Source organism: Athene cunicularia (genome assembly GCF_003259725.1).
Source record: "Athene cunicularia isolate RWA chromosome 4 unlocalized genomic scaffold, athCun1 chr4_part1, whole genome shotgun sequence".
NCBI lineage: Eukaryota > Metazoa > Chordata > Aves > Strigiformes > Strigidae > Athene > Athene cunicularia.
This window is the reverse complement of record NW_020799098.1, coordinates 41,817,496-41,833,985: the sequence shown is the minus strand read 5'-3', so window position 1 is coordinate 41,833,985 and position 16,490 is coordinate 41,817,496. Positions and strand designations below refer to the sequence as shown.

Here is a 16,490-nt window from a genome sequence, read left to right as displayed (position 1 = left end):
GATGCTTAGGAGCTTCTAAAAATCCTTCTAAAGATCTATCTGCTTTTTAAATCAACCATATGAATTTTTAGTCACCTACTCAGTTTGGTAAATATATACCTCGCCATCGTATTCTACACATTTTGCTAAGAGGCAAACTAATTATTTTATACCACCAAATGAGAATGTAAATCTTAATACCAAATGACAAAAAACCTGTGATATCCCTACTTCCAGTAAATTAAAATGTATTAATGATACTGCTTCTAGTTATTTTTGTGTAAAAAAATTAATATTTATTACCTCATACACAAATTAATATTTCAATATTCCTTGAAGACAGTAAGTTCTGTAAAAACCAAGATATTTCAAACATAAAAAATATTAAAAATATTTAGAGAGTCCTTAAAAAAACCTGATTAACAAAAGGTGAAAAATTTATAAGCATATTACTCCCACCTATATTATTTCTCTGATCTTGGCTTATTCAAAAAATTATAAACACTGATGCAGTTTGAAAATACACTAACAACTTGCAAACATGCTTAATATAAAAAGTTTTATGTTTCTGACATATACATGCATATACTTAAGCCTATAAATTCTGGCTCTTATTCAGAGCTCTCTCCCACACAGTCCAAATTTCAGTACTTCATCAGGCTCCTTGTTTCAAACTTCATAATTTTAGCAGACCCAAGCTACAGATACACAGAATGTCACTCAACACTGTATGTACATGAGATCCTTGGTACAACTCGTTGCTAGCATTCACCTTTTTGTAATTTGGAGAAAAATTCTCAAGAGATAGAAAAAGAAATATTTCTTAGACAAACCTAAGTTTACGTTTTTCAATTTCCCACTTCAAATTTTAAAATTAATATTCAAATAAAAATTTTAAATCTGAACAAAGCCATTTAATTCTCCTAAACAATTATCTTATAACAGTTGACTATTTTGGCTCAAAATCAGCAAAGAAAGATCTTTACTGATTTTCAGCTGCCATGCAAATTTCTGAGTAATGGCAATGGTAAAATAAAAGTAATGGCAAAGCTATAAAGCCTTATAATAAGACACAAATAGCTTGTAAAAACATGGATTTTTTTGTTAAAAGAATTGCTTATTGCTTATTAAAATGCATTATCACCATATTTTCAATGTGATATGGCTTCCTAAGCCATGCTGGCTGATTGCATTACTAATTAAGTTGAATTTATCTAATTATATCTAAGTTGAAATATTTATAAAGTTATATGTGAGCTAAAATAGCATCTAAAGGGCGTGCTCATTAGTCTGCTAGTACAGAAAAAATAATGAAAGCAATAGAAGTAAAGTGATCATATCTAGTTGGTCCATGATGGGTTATCCTTTCCAGGTTTCTATGACATTTTAACTACGCTATGTCAACCGGGGGGGCAGGAAAGAGAGAAAGAAAAAACTCCATATAGTTACTTACATTTAGGTGAAACCTTAAACCACTGCACTACAGAATCACTGTTTGGATCAGAAGTTAGACACACGTAGGCACTCTGTTTTCTTACCATCACATCACATCACAGCTGCCTCTACAGCTCTCCACTTTATTTTTTCACCCACCTACAATGTATGCTAAAATTCATTTGACCTCAAAGCACTAGATTTTATTTATTAAAGAGTACAAACCAGAAGGTTACATGTGCTATCACTGAAGAAAATGTTTATGAAATTCCATGTTCATTATGGTTTTCACCCTGTCAATAGAAGAAATATGCTGCTGTACAAGTGGAGCTAATATTCCTAAACATGGCTGATCTCAACACTTTGATCTCAAGATTAATGAAAAACAGGCAAGCAGAGCAAGCAGCAGTGTCTTAGCTTGTGGAAGAAGGGTCTATTATTATTTGCTTCTTGTAAATTTAGCAGAAAGCAGGCAGCTTAAAATCACTGGACATGTAAACAAACAGGTTGGACAGTTCTTTTTGCTACAAATGACTGAAGTTGAGAAAGATCATAACCACACCCATGAAGAAAACTGATGAAGGTAGAAAGAAGACAGGCTTCCTTAAGGATTTTCTTTGAGCTGGCTAAAACATTTTGAACATTTCTGAGTATCAACTGTTCATTTCTTCAAGGCTTCTTCTTCAGGTTGGGGTTTGTTGTTTGTTTCTCCCCCCCCACCCAAGAAGGAGGGTGGTAGGTGTATATTAATGCTTCAAAGAGTCCTGAAGCGAACAGGAACTTCAGAGCAACAACCAGTGTTGTGAAAGTCCCACCACCCAGAAACTTCTGGATGTGTGTTTCCATATGTGACTTTAGATAATTCAAAGTGACATGATTTTGGGAGAGAAGTGAAAGCTGTTACCAGGCATCTCATTAGAAAACCTGAATCCCAGACAATTTCTGTGGTTCAATTAAGAACTGTATTATTTTACAGACATAAACTTAATATGCCTGAGCTGTGATAACATGTATTTGTTTAGTGTCACAATGTTGAATGCTAAATGTGTGTTACTAAAGCCCATTAGTAAGATTAATATGCATATAAAAAAAGACAACACAAGCATCATCCCCCTTATAATAATAATTTTAAAATTCTGCAGATGTATTCTACGCAGAGGCTCTTAAGTATATAAAAACACAGTATACTGGCACTAGAGCATCAGAAATACTGAAAAACTGAAGGAATATTAGAACAATCATGATATGTCTGAGTTTGTTTTCAGTGAAATACCTACATCGTAACTGGTTCATTTTTACAATATTTCATTGCAATCTTTTCAAAATTACAAATAAAATAGCGAGACTTGGAAGATTATTCTTTACTGTTACAGATATTTTACCTCATTGACATCTGCTAAATTACTAGGACTGAAGCTTTTCTTTTTCTCAGAGACAGCTTAACTACTTTATAGCACTGCTGGTCTACATTTCTGTTATGGTGTATGATGTTACTTCTTTAAACTTCACAGTATTTCAGTTCCTTGCTAAGTGCAAATGTGACCTACATCAATAATATGTAAGAATATCCTTTCAGAAGCTAAACACTTTGTTCTGTTTGAGTACTAAATTTAATTGCAAGTTCTATAAAATTTTGATTCTAATAAATACATCTTTTCTAGCAATTTTCACTTCATTTCCAGTTCTGCAGCTTTTCAAATGCTTACGGTTCTGTTAATTGCTAAAGAAAACCATAATGGCTAAGTAATGCTAAGTACATCTTCTTTTGTGCCTGCTACATCTATGATATTCTAAAACCCTTCTTAAACAGAATTATTTTGAAGCAAATTAAAGAAAAAGGGAAATAAATTAGAATCAATATACTTTTATTATAACTGTCCACATCACATGGTACATGGAACAGGCTCTGTTTTAAAGCAACAAAATGATCCATGGGTTCACTGCAAACTTGTTAAGCATATATTTAAATTCCATTATGAATAAGAGGAGGCAAAGAAGTACATTCAAGTTGAAAACTGAACAAGGTCCCGTGGTTCAGTGCAGTGAGAAGTAATGTCTGCTTTAAATAAACATGTAAAAACAAATGGTGCATCAGCATTAAGAGAAAATAACTGAGGAAAAAAACCAAAGCAGGTATTTAAGATTTTTGCTTTTTTTTTTTTTTTTTAAACGCAGCATTGTGTAGCTATAAATTTTATCCTATTGGATAAATTTAGGAAAATGATCCCTTTTAAGGACCTAAACTGACTTACATGGTACACTGGTGATAGGGAGAAAGAGAGAGACTGCTTTCCAAAAAAAAAAAAGTATAATAACCGCATTCATGTATATGTAGCAAAACAAGAATTTTTCTTCCATTTCCTCACATATCTGGAGTGCCATCTTGTGTACAAGAACAATTTAGGTGGCCATGGCTCTCCCTCACTTCTGGGACATGGGAAGGAATGCTCCAAGGAGAATGGAATGGGATGTAAGGCTCTCATAGACACAAGAAAAGAAATACACCGCACACTCTTCTTCCTTTCTAATAAATGCTTGCATGCATTTTCCATACCATTTCCTACACTGACACACTCTTTAGGATATTCTTTCAGAGAATTATTACTGTAATATTTGAATGTTTTCACTAAGCCAAGACCTGACCCAGTTTTCTTGTTTGCCATTTTCCACTTTCAACCTCATCTTCTTTAATACCATTCTTATCACAGATTGTATGCTACTAACTCTGAAAATGTTTCCTAGGTTGACATCACCTTACTTCACGCTCACTGTCTTTAACCACTCTCTCTCTTCTTTCCCACTTGTTTCAAAAATAATGCCCAAACAAAAGCTTCCCAAGGTCATAAAAATTCTCTTATCCCACCTAACTACCTCTATAACTACCCTCTTCATCCTCCACTCCACTGAAACCATGCTCACTAATGAGTTTTTTGCTTGGTAAATCTCAGACAATCTTCTCTTTTAATCATCTTCTTGCAACCAGCTCATCAGTATCATCTTCACTGTTTTCTCAGCTGCCTTACTGTCTCAAACAGCTACACAAATTAAAAAAGTTTATTTACTGTCTCTTAATACTCCAGACCCATCTCTCTATTGGTTTCTCTTCAGAACTGCTTTCTGCTCCACACCATCACTCCCCAAGCATAACTGTCCCATTGGCAATTCCTGTGTTCACAATGTATGAATACATTCTCCTGGAAAAGAACTCTTGTGCCAAAATTATTCTCATTATTTTAGCTGTAATGTTACAACATTTTGAATACTATTTTCAAAAGATTAACTTCTGCTGGTTAAAGCTATCATTCAGATAAAGACTGTTCTCCAGGTATGTGTGTCTCAAATTCAACCTAACAGTTTAAGAAATCTGAATCTTTAACTGTATTCTCAACTTCACTTTAAGCAATTTGATTTTTCTTGTTTTACTAGCTGTCCTGTTTGACAGTTAACATACAAATTTAGGTTTTCATGAATAGTTTCTGAATTCAAGTTCTTTCTACATTCATTATTTTCTATCAGTATACTGCTGCCATGATAGAAGAGTTACTTAATAAACACTGAACTTGTTTCACTTTTCCCTGTTTGTCCTACTCTTTTATTGGTTTGTCCTTCTGCAGCCTAGATTTTCTAGAGGAAACTTAATACTGTTTTAAAAAACATTACGTAGACGAAAACTGAAAAAAAAAATAATTCCAGTCCATAAAGTAGCATTTTTAAATTTGTACTGAACTATTAAATTTATGTATATTCTAATGTAAATTGAAAATATAATTTTATATTAAAAAAACACAGTATTCTGGAAGTGAAAAAAGGGAACCAAATTCAATTCTTCTTGGTATAATTATATCATCCCAATATAAGAAATACCAAGCTGCTCAGAATTTCAAAATATTGAATGTTCTATAAAGTAATTTTTCATCTAAGCTACCATCTCCATTCTCTACAGCTTTAGCAGCTATTTATTTTGAATGCAATTGATAAAAAAAGAGATCAGTCATATATAATTTGGAATTTTTAATCCAGTTTTCCTACCAGGCTGATGTACTAAGTAAAGTGAGTTACCAGTCTGTCATTTCTCCACCTTGTTTTGAATACCACATTCTATCATTTTAAAGGTTCCAGATAAAATTTCAGGTATTACCGGCAAAACCCAATGATGGAGGAACATGGAACACCAGACAATCTCATTTCCTGATTTTTTCTTGTTAGCCTTTTTTAAGCATTTAAACAATAAACAAGGAGTTTCCAGTATTCTGTAACGATCAGTTTATCCTGAGAAAGTATACTCCATGGATCAATCAAGCCATATACATTTTATCTCACTGACTACTAGCCAGCCTCATTCAAGAAACTGGACTTCTTGTTTGGGGAGGGAGGGTGTGGGGGCAGGTGGTGCAGGGAAGGGGCTGAGCGTGAGAGTAAGGGCCGAAGGAAGGCTCGTCATGATTTGCTGGTTTGGGGTTTTCCTTTCCATTTACCAACAAATTTATTTTATTTCTGAATGTATCTCAGCCACAAGCCCTTCACTGTAACAGTCCAACGTAGATTTGGTCTGTAGAAGGCCTTAAAGTTATCCACTTAACAGGGTGATTATGGATACGCCTTGCTTGGGAGCTGGATAGACATATGAATTTTAATTTTGAGAGGCCCTTTTGACAAAAACTACCTGGAAGAAGCCACATCTTCCACCTGTAAAAATATGGACCAACATGCCATCAAAGAATTTATTTCAGAGAAATGATATTATTACTAAAGATGGCAGGCAATGATTATTTTTTGGCTACATTTCAACTGACAATTAAGTCTACAGTAGTCTGCTTAGTAACAATGAAGATAAAAAACCAAAAGGCATAGTGGGGTAGCCTTATTTAAAAAGTAAGACAGATATATTGAATCAGGTTTGTGAAAATTACTTTCATTTCAATTTCAAAATCTATTTCTAGCAATCTTTTCTGAAATAAAAAAGAACTGTCAACAGTTCAGGTATGTCATGTGACCTGAAAACTCAAAACAAATTTAACTTTTATAATAGGACTATATTTAAAATAACATCAAAGATTAAAAATATTTTTATGCATCCTCCAAATAAGCTGTTTTATACCTGAGAGATACAGATTAAGTGAAAGACTTAAAACCACCTGAAATTAATAAAAGCAACAATGATTTTACATCATTTTAAATATGGTATACCCTGAGAATAAAAATGTAGGAATTTAGGTTTATCTAAAACTATAAATAAAATTTGGAGAAAGTAAGCAACCAGTACCAAAGTTCCCCCTTCAAACACAGTGTGATTTTATCTGTTGGCTCTATTTCACCCTTCTAATAAGAAAGGAATCATAATTTGGGACACTGAAGAAAATATTTTAATATTAAATCTAAATCCACATACCTATCTATCTTAAAGTATATCAAGAATTCATATCCTCTTTTCTGATTGTTTGCTTTTATGTACCTTTTGCATCTTACTCTAAGAAGCTAGTTTAGACCCATTATTTTTGCAAAACATTATTTTTATCATTATTTATACCTATAGGGATATCAATCAATCACATGAAGTTTTCTTAGGTAGAAAAAAAAATTCATTAAAAATTCACTGTCAATATGAAACCAACTTGAGCAAATTGTTGCTAAAAATAAAACTGATCTAGGACTTACTGCCAAGATGATTCTGGAATATAATCATGGGACAATAGGCCCATTCTAAAGATTAATTTATTTCTGTGGTGTTTTCATTCCAAAATACTCAGTTGTTTTTATTTAAGGTTAGATTTTGTTAGAGCAGAACTACGTGTCAACCATCTTCAATCTAAGAGAGAAAACTTCAGCCTATTATACCAAACACCAGAGCTGTAGTTTAAATATGCAAAAACCACTCAAAAGACAGCTGATGTGTGATTATATTCTTTTTCCTTGTAGCTATTTTTCAGAAGACCCAGTTACAGTACAGTACAATATGGGAGAATTGTTTCAACAGAAGCATCCAAGCATGAGCATCATCATCTCATCCACAGTTACAACAGCTTTATTGTATGCATGCGGGACTGAAGCAAGTTAGATTCCTGGGTAAAACAATGGCAGAAGGTGGGTTGCTGCCACAAAACACCCTGTCTGGGGTGCACTCTATGTCCTTTTTATTTCCTTATTAATCCCAGGAAAGATGAAGCTAGAAACAGGTTGCAAATGCTGTCCTGGTAGCGGTGACCATGTTTTTCCAGGAGAATGGCTGAGGTGCCAAATACCTAAGGGTACCCCAAAGCCCTACGCTACAGCACTACTTGAGAATTCCTAGACTTAAAATGAACAGTGCACTTTCAAGTGCAAAAGTTTAGAGAAATACAGAAGGTAAAACCAGGCTAAAGAAGTATAACACACATGCAGTATTATTTAAAGTCTATTAACTAAAAAAAACCACCCTGGTTAGGAAATGGCAGGATCTCTTTATACTGAATTTCTACTCACATAATAATTAATGTTTACTTTGATTACTCAACTTTTCAGCTTCCAAAATTTTTATTTCAACATTCTTGTAATGCTACTAATAAATATCTTACACTTGCTACTTTTCCTTTACACTGACTGTACACGACTGAATTGTGGGCTGAGCACACTAGTAAACCTAACCTGGTCTGCTAAAATAAACAGGAAACAAAACATCCTTATCTGACTCTGGACACGTTCAATTTAGAAGTTAACCTTTCTACGTTATCTACCCATTTGTGGGGATTTTTTGTTTTTATTTTTTTAAAAGCAAAAACCACGTATGAAGTATTTATAGTTACATAATTTAAGACAAACATTTGCATGGGCTTGACCTGAAAAGGGAGGGCATATTCCCAAAGTAGTTTCCATCCAATAAATGCCAGCTGCCTGGCTGTGTTCTACAATTCTCTTACTATTTACTGACTTCTTTTCAGGAAATGTATTCTACAATTTGCCACAGTCATTAATAAATGCATTCTAAATACAAGAAAATTTCTATATTAACTCCTACTGGAGCTTGACGATACAATGAAACTAAACTTTCTAAAGGAACACAAATATTAATCTTTATGTCAATTTTTAAAACAGCTGCTTTTAAAATAACCTTGCAAGGACCTCTATCTTGATGCAACTGCACCTTAGAATATGAAATCATAACATCACTGGAAAGAAATAAAAATAAATATTTATAGGCTAATACAGATCTTTTGTGGTCATTAGCATTTTTTTAGCATTTTGTTGTCATAAACTTAGACTTGAAATCTACCATTACAAGGTAGTGGAAGACAAAAGGAAAACCCTGCAAAAGCTCTCTGATGCTACATTACTTCTGCATTATATGCATGTACTGTTGCACTGACTGCAGCTCTGATAATGCAATGGAATGGAAGTAGAGTGTATCTATTTAATCCACTCATTTCTCATCATTCTATTTGAGAAACACTCCATCACCTTTAACACATGAACTATGTAAAAATATCTGCATCTCATCACTATTTATAGAATTCTGTACATCTACTTCAGACCAGACCATAAGAGGTGTAAAGGTCAATTCTGCCGAGGATTATTTAGAATACAGCATTCCTATATGATAAAATAGGAAATAAGCAACGAGGTTAAAACTGGCTGTGATGTTTATATTACATTAGGGAGAACAAAGAGAGAGAGTGTAATGGATAAAGTATTCCATATTAAAAAAAAAAATAAAAAAAATTGCTTATTCAGTATTACTTATATCGAATTATCTACCTTGTCTACCTAAATTGTAAAATCATAGAGACTACTGTCTGTTTTATATCTATGTGCAGGCTAGGCTTAGGACTTAAGAGACTGACTGAACCCTCACACGGAGCAGCAAAAAAATTATAAATAACAACATCATCTAACGTCTAGTAAGATGCAAGCACATTTCAAGCTCTTGGTAAAACAGAGACAGGAGATTACTGAGTTTGAAAACAAGAATATTTTCAAACTCCTAAAATAAAAGTTTAAGTCATATCATCAGTAGAAAGGAATTATTTTTCTGCTAAGCCAGAGTCCAAAATTCAGGGCCTCAGATATCCTGGTGTAAGAGTTAGAAATTTTTTTTTTTTTTTAAAGAAAATTAAGATTCTTGATCAGTTTTCTACAATTAAATATTCAGCTTGTAAGAAATACACTTTCTAATGTAAGATTTAGTATAAAAGCATATGAATTTTCAAGGTGGAGGAAGCACTAGTTATATTCTGATGTTTTTATTTTACCAAGAAGAAAATATTCCTGGAGGGGATACTTAGTGTCCAATCCAATAGCGAGTCACTCTTGGAAACTCAAATCCTTTTTTGTAAAATTCAGATATAGTTTGTGATTGCAGTAAAAACCAAATGAAATTTCAATACAGCAAATGCTAATTCTTAAAAATCTTTTAATATTGGGAAATATTCTAAAAATATTTTGCTTTAAATGCCATAAGGAAATTTTTTCTTTATAAGTAAAAAACACAAAGCTTCTCCATCTCTGTCAATTTAACCTAGAACAATCAGCATTATTATTATACTTCTCTCGAAGCACTGGATATTATCTATTATTAGAATCATTTTGTTAGTGAAATGACATGGTGTCAGAATGACAGAATAAGTTGCTTCTCTTGCACTAAATTGCACACCATTTCTGACAAAAATGGGTTCATCAAAAGCACACATTTGTTTCTCCTAGAGAGGATTCAGTTGTTAATACTGGCTGAATATTCTTCTTCTAAAAGTTTAAAGAGAGCATGCTAAACAAATTGAATCTGGTTTTAGCATTATGAAATCCCTTCATCTCACAAGTTTCACTTGAGCACTGTGCTAATGTAGTGCCATGGTTTCTGGACTTCAACATGATCAGCACAAAATCTTTCTTAAAAAAAAGACTGGGTAAACTGACAGGAACATTTTTTTTTAATTACTATTCTGTCTCCATATGAAAGAAAAGATAGGAAGGTTCAGGAATACAGAAGGAAGATTTTATTCTGGTCTTAAAATACATAAAATGCTGTTGCAAGAAGGAAAGCTATGCAACAATTATTTACCTTATTACATTTTTTATCAGGGTATGTTACATCTATACCTAGGTGCTTAGAATATGAAGCATCCCCTCAATGGTCAACTGGAAACTCTGACTTAACATGTTTATCCTACTCCAAACTGGGGACAATGCAACACTCTTTTCTGTACTCAAAATTCTGTCTTGGTGTCTGTCACAGATAGATTTAATCTGGAGCTCCATTATATGCTGGAGCACTCTTATACTGTGCTTGTTTGGGTACTACAGTTTCATGCTGCTTAGGATTTGCTATCATTTTGCTTTATGGTCCTATGATATAGTAGAATTGCTGTAGGTTGCAGTCTGTGATATGTATTTTAGTCATAACAAATAAATGCTGATTTGCATTACAATACGGTATTTTATTTTCCAAGAGCTGGAATTGACTGGAACAATGAAAGAATAATTTAGTTCTTTATTTAATTCTTACCTGAGAAGAATATGTGTGACCATCTGATCCACAAACAGGATTGGTATAAACTACTGGACACTGCTTGCAGTTTGATGAAATGGGACCACCCCTCCACTGTTTATGGCCTAAACCAGCCTCTTTCATACTGTAAGTAAAAAAAAGTATGTAATTCTGATAAGCAGTAGTAAAAATAGAACATATTCAGGCTATTTTAATAAGCCTTTACAAACAGAAAGCCATACATAATTTTAGCCATCAAGTTTTCTTCTAAGTAAAGAGCTGCCACAGTCTTTAGTATACACTTGCTCACCTCTGCACATTATTCACTCTAGTGATACTTGATACCTGTGTATAATTTCACTTTCTAAGCCATCTTAGTAGAAAAAGATGATTAAAATGATGCTTTCGTGTCTGTTATACTTATTGATCAGTGAAAGATGTCTGACTCATGTGGTATTTACTTTGTTGTTAGTATGAATGCAGCTGTTGTATTAATACTCGTGTTTAAGGAGGTAACATTTAAACAGTAGAAAACTGTATCATAAATACTTCTATAGAAACAGGCAGGTAATCCTTCAGAGTACTGTCTGCCCCACTTTGACCACTGTCACAGCTTATATTTTGTAAAATTCAGATTCTGGCACCCACTGTAAAGTTCACAGGGGGGAAAAAAAAGGTAATCTACTGGAGCACAGAATTGATCACAGAATCATAAAATCATAGAATAGTTTGGGCTAGAAGGGACCCTAAAGATCCTCTAGTTCCAACCCCCCTGCTATGGGCAGGGACACCTTTCACTAGATGAGGTGGATATGCTTCATCTGCCTAGGTGTGTATGTGTATGCTTATACAAACACACAGATACAGCTAGATGAATAATTTTAACCCAAAAAATACCGGTGTCAGACTAAAAGTCTAAACTAAGTTACTGATGTTTCTTCAGAATATTCTCCTACCCTTCCATATAAATAACAGAAAAATAATGCATGGTTTTTATATTGTGTTTTCTGCTTGAAATTTTAATGAGGAATCTAAAAATTATTATGGTTAGAATACAATCATGACTTATCAGAGTACACTCAAGTAGTAAATGTTCAAACATAAAAACCTCAAATCAAATCTTCTTTAATTGAACATAATTCTTCAGAATCGAACCTTCTGCTTGGTTCACCTACAGATAATCAAGAACTATTTTGCTAATTACTCATGAATCGCTCTTTGAGAAGATTTTCTCCTGAGTAATGGCTTTATGATGTGCAGAGTAAAAGGCTAAAAGCATGCATCTAACACTAAACTGGTGATAATCTAAACCAAAACCCCATTTCTCATCTATGCTAATTTATGCTGTTCATAATTGTGTAAATGTGGTCTTCAAGAAGAAAAAAAAACAAAACCAAAAACAAAAAACAAGTTATGGAAGTTTACATTACACACGTGGAAAAATTTTAAACTGCTCAGATTTTTTAGAGCATAAACATGAACCTAAACTGCTGTACACAAAATTATCAGTTACTGCTGAAAAAGCCAGTAATAGCTTCAATTACATGTAGCATAATGAGTGGTAAAATATCTGTAGAGGAAGTTTTTATATCCATCAGGAAGTATAAAAAAAGGAAATAATTCAAACATACCACCCTAATTGATAATAAATAACAATCCTTTCTGCTGAGTTGCATCATTTGAAGACCAAGTACAAACCATTTCATTTCTATTATAGTAAAGAAAAGCTGAACTGTAGCTTTGCTTATGTATAGCAATAATATGACTATTGCTGCTTCTCTTATTTGACTCAGAGTTTTCCAGTCAGACACATGAGCTCCAGCGTAATGAGATTATTTAGATGGCTGCATCCTTCTCTTACTTCCTGTTACTTTTATAGCTCACAATTTTCCAGAAGTGCACCAGTAGCCTGAGGTTACTGACAGGACCAGAGTCCCAACTATCAATCAATTTCTGTTTATCTGAGATACAGTAACTTGAAAATGCTGCATAAATCAATTGCAAAAGTTCCAAACATCAAGAAGAAGAACCCCATTGATATCAGCAAAAAACAGAAACTGGAAGCAGGACTTGTGAGACACACAGGGCTGTTGGGTGTAGATGCTTAAAACATATCAAAGGAAGGTCTAGTGGTGATTACAGTATTTTAACATATCTGCACCCTTGTACATGACCTCAATGAAGTTTGAAGACAAGAAGAGATCGGGCCCTTTTAGATGGAAGAAAAACAGGTAAGTAAAATCACCTAAAGGAAAAAAGAGAACGATGTATGTCAAGAAGGACCGCAAGTGGGTAAGGGGCTGGACACTACAACAAGCCCAGAACATGGAAATTGCAGGCCTGTGACAACCAGTGGAGAGGTATGAAGAAAATAGAAAGTATTTATGCAGTCAGACAGATTACCTTCTGTCAACTAGTTTTGTTAGGCTTTTAAATGCAGGCTGTCCCAGGGTACTCATTCGGGGTGAAGAGTGTGAAGTTTCCTGTTATACACAGAACTCACCTGGGACCTTCAGCAGATCACTCTTCTCAAAATCTTAGTTTCTATATAACGAATAATAACTTTCTACAAAACAGAAATATTTGTATTTTTCCAAACTTGGAATGGAAAGTATAATGATAAATAAATTATAAATAATTATACTTTGAAGGTATCAATACAGAGATACCCAGTCATGGAAATTTTGATCTTCAAGTTCTTTTCCAACCTAGATGATTCTGTGATTCTGTGACATCTGTTCAGAAACTTTAGTACAATGATGCAGAAACTAGATTCTGTATTACCGGAGCTGATGAACAACTATTTTTGCTTGTCAGTCACGGAGATGACAGGCAAATATGAAAAGTCAATAAAGAACGTATGTAATACTAGTTATGGTAGATGCATGCATTTAATAAAATATATTAATAATGTCTTTTACGTATGTAGTCAAACATTTCCTTTCACCATTAATTAATTGCATCAGATTTGTCCCTGTTGACTATTTATTTGTTACAAGGTGTTGTGTTTATTTTTTTTTTTTTTTTACAGCTAGGCAATGAGCCTACATACAAACTATTGACATGGAAATAACTGAGAAACTACCGTGATGATATAAATCATCTTGAATTAAGATCATTGGTGTATGTCTACAATGTCAGGAAATAAGATACAGAAAGACTGCTTAACTACAATATAAATAATTTGCTACCATTTACTTTAGATGCGCAGATAAAGCAATATAGTTTTACATGTAAAAATGTTAGACAGGTAAACAAATAGTAAACAAAGAACTCAGTTACTTCAGTATAGGAGATAATTTCTTTGTTTTCTCTTCCTTGTATTTATTATTTTTCAATTTAATATGCAAGAAGAAAACCCAGATCACTGCAACTTGCAGTTACTAAAATTCTGTCATTTAATTTTGTGATTGCACTACAATCACTATAAACGTTCTTATGCTTGTTAGTATTTTGCCACAATAAATATCTGATGCCATGTAAAAATCAACCTCCTCCACTGACAATTTTTAAACTTCTAAATTTCCTGAAAAGGGCTTTGGGGTCTATCTAGTAGTAAAATAACTATTACTGAATACACAAGCTCTGCCTTATCTGACACTGTTGACACCTAAAGAGTAAGATTAAATATATGGGTTTAATTTATCAGCCATGCTTGTGATTGCATTAATTTGCATACACCAAATTGTGGATATGCTTTTAGACTGCATATGCAACTGCATGCCTAAAAACATAATTAGCCAATCTGCCCAATTACTCTAGCCTATGTACCTGTTTGCATACATAAACTTACCTTCCTGTATACACAGTGATCATGCCTGCAAATACTCTGAGAATGCTTAATGCAACCCATTGAAAATTTAGCTGCTGCAACTCTTTGGCAAAAGACTTAAAGATATCTATAAAATGCATGAGTGCCCAATTCACTTAAAAAAAATATTTTATAGCTAGCTTTGAGAATCTTCAAACACAGGTCTTCAAATACAAACTGACAGAAACAAATGTGAGTTACGAAAAACCTTATCTTTCAAAAAAGTCTTGTAACTCCGATAACTCCTTTGATGGTTTTTTTGGTTTGGTTTTTTTTTTTTTTTTAAGATATTTTAGAATTATTCCAATTTAGAGACTGCCTGATAATGCTTTGTCATGGCCTTTGGGGGACACAGTCAGGCTGTGTCAGATTATCATAACCAGAAAAAAACCACTTGTATCGCAAAATCTAATTTGCTTTAATTAGAGTTGACTGGATTTTCTTCAAAGATCCCTTTTCAAGCATCCTGAAGAAAACTATAGCTGTCAATACACTGTTGAGAAGTTTCTTTCAAATGTCAAAAGAAACTAAGACATTATTGCCATTCTGTGTGTGTGTCTATATTATTATGATTTGTTTCATTATTTTGCACTGTTCCTAAGAAATACAAGAAAAAATTGTCTTAAGAAACTAATAATAATTCAATAAAGCTGAGACAAATAAAGGTTAATAAAATTAATATGGGTGTCAAAACACAATACCTTTTAGCAACTTTAAATTAACAGTGTTGGCAAGATGTTTTATCAATGGAACATCATAATGTTTAGCAGGTGCATGTGAGATTATACAAATTCAGTCATTATTTTCCCCAGCATCTCTACCCAAAACATTAGATTAGAAAATTATGTATGATCTATAATTTTTGTCAGGATCCCTAAGCATAAATACTCAGTATTATTTCAAAATTTAGAATAATATTTCTTTCTGTGCATGTAAAATGAAAATATTATTTACTCATCTGCATTGGAGAATGAAAACAAGTAGGTATCTTTAAAGATACAAATCCTTACTTCCTCCATCCACATTACACTTTAAGGAGGTTTCTTCCCTTCTTGTCATACAGCTCCATTATTTTCAGTACCATTCTGCCTGCTTTTGCCAAGCAAAGAAACCAGTATTTTATTCTAAATGTTTATACAGTTAACTAAAATCTAAAGAAAACAGGCATATGTATATAAAAAAGTTTTATGTAATGCTGCTGAAATTTTCTGTAATAATATTTGCTTCTTTTTGATTGAGTGAAATTAGTTAGTATAGCATTTTAGTGGAGACAGAAAAGCAGAGTGTACAGCAATATAGAAATTAGTTTTCTCATTATTTAACTTATCTGGAGTTGCTTGAGAAGTGAAACGGACCCAATACACGAACAGGTGAATGCAGTGCTCATGCTAACTTCTCTTTCATTAAATTGGCAAATAATACAGGCACTTCAGGGAGGAATTGGTTAGATATTACTATGTAAATCACAAGGGGAGTGTGGTGCTTAAGATTTGAGAAGTATAAAAAAATGCCTATTAGAGATATCGTTACTGTATGATTTTTTTTTAAGAAAAACTTCTCAGCACATAGTAGACAGTAGACTGAAGGTTTTTCTTAAGACCTCTTAAATTGCTACACTTGTAATTTACGTAGTTAGGCACTGATCAGCACATTTTTCTAACACACTTAATATATGACTTAGAAAGAAGGAACATTAAAAAAAGCTTGAGTCAAAATCATTACATGCTATCACAGTTTTCTGATCAGAACTACTATATGGACAGTCACTTCTTTAGGGGACATAAAATCCTAATTACCTAAATGAAGGGGGGG

The 16,490-nt window shown here is 33.3% G+C and overlaps 1 protein-coding gene across 1 annotated transcript in view; it reads right to left on the bottom strand.

The window, feature by feature from the left end:
• The window catches only part of SPOCK3 (SPARC (osteonectin), cwcv and kazal like domains proteoglycan 3), a 135,285-nt gene that overhangs the window by 73,678 nt on the left and 45,117 nt on the right, over positions 1-16,490 (bottom strand). The window contains exon 3 of the mRNA XM_026847039.1: positions 10,886-11,012. Coding sequence (XP_026702840.1) covers positions 10,886-11,012 — 127 coding nt within the window. The remainder of the gene's footprint in view (positions 1-10,885; positions 11,013-16,490) is intronic.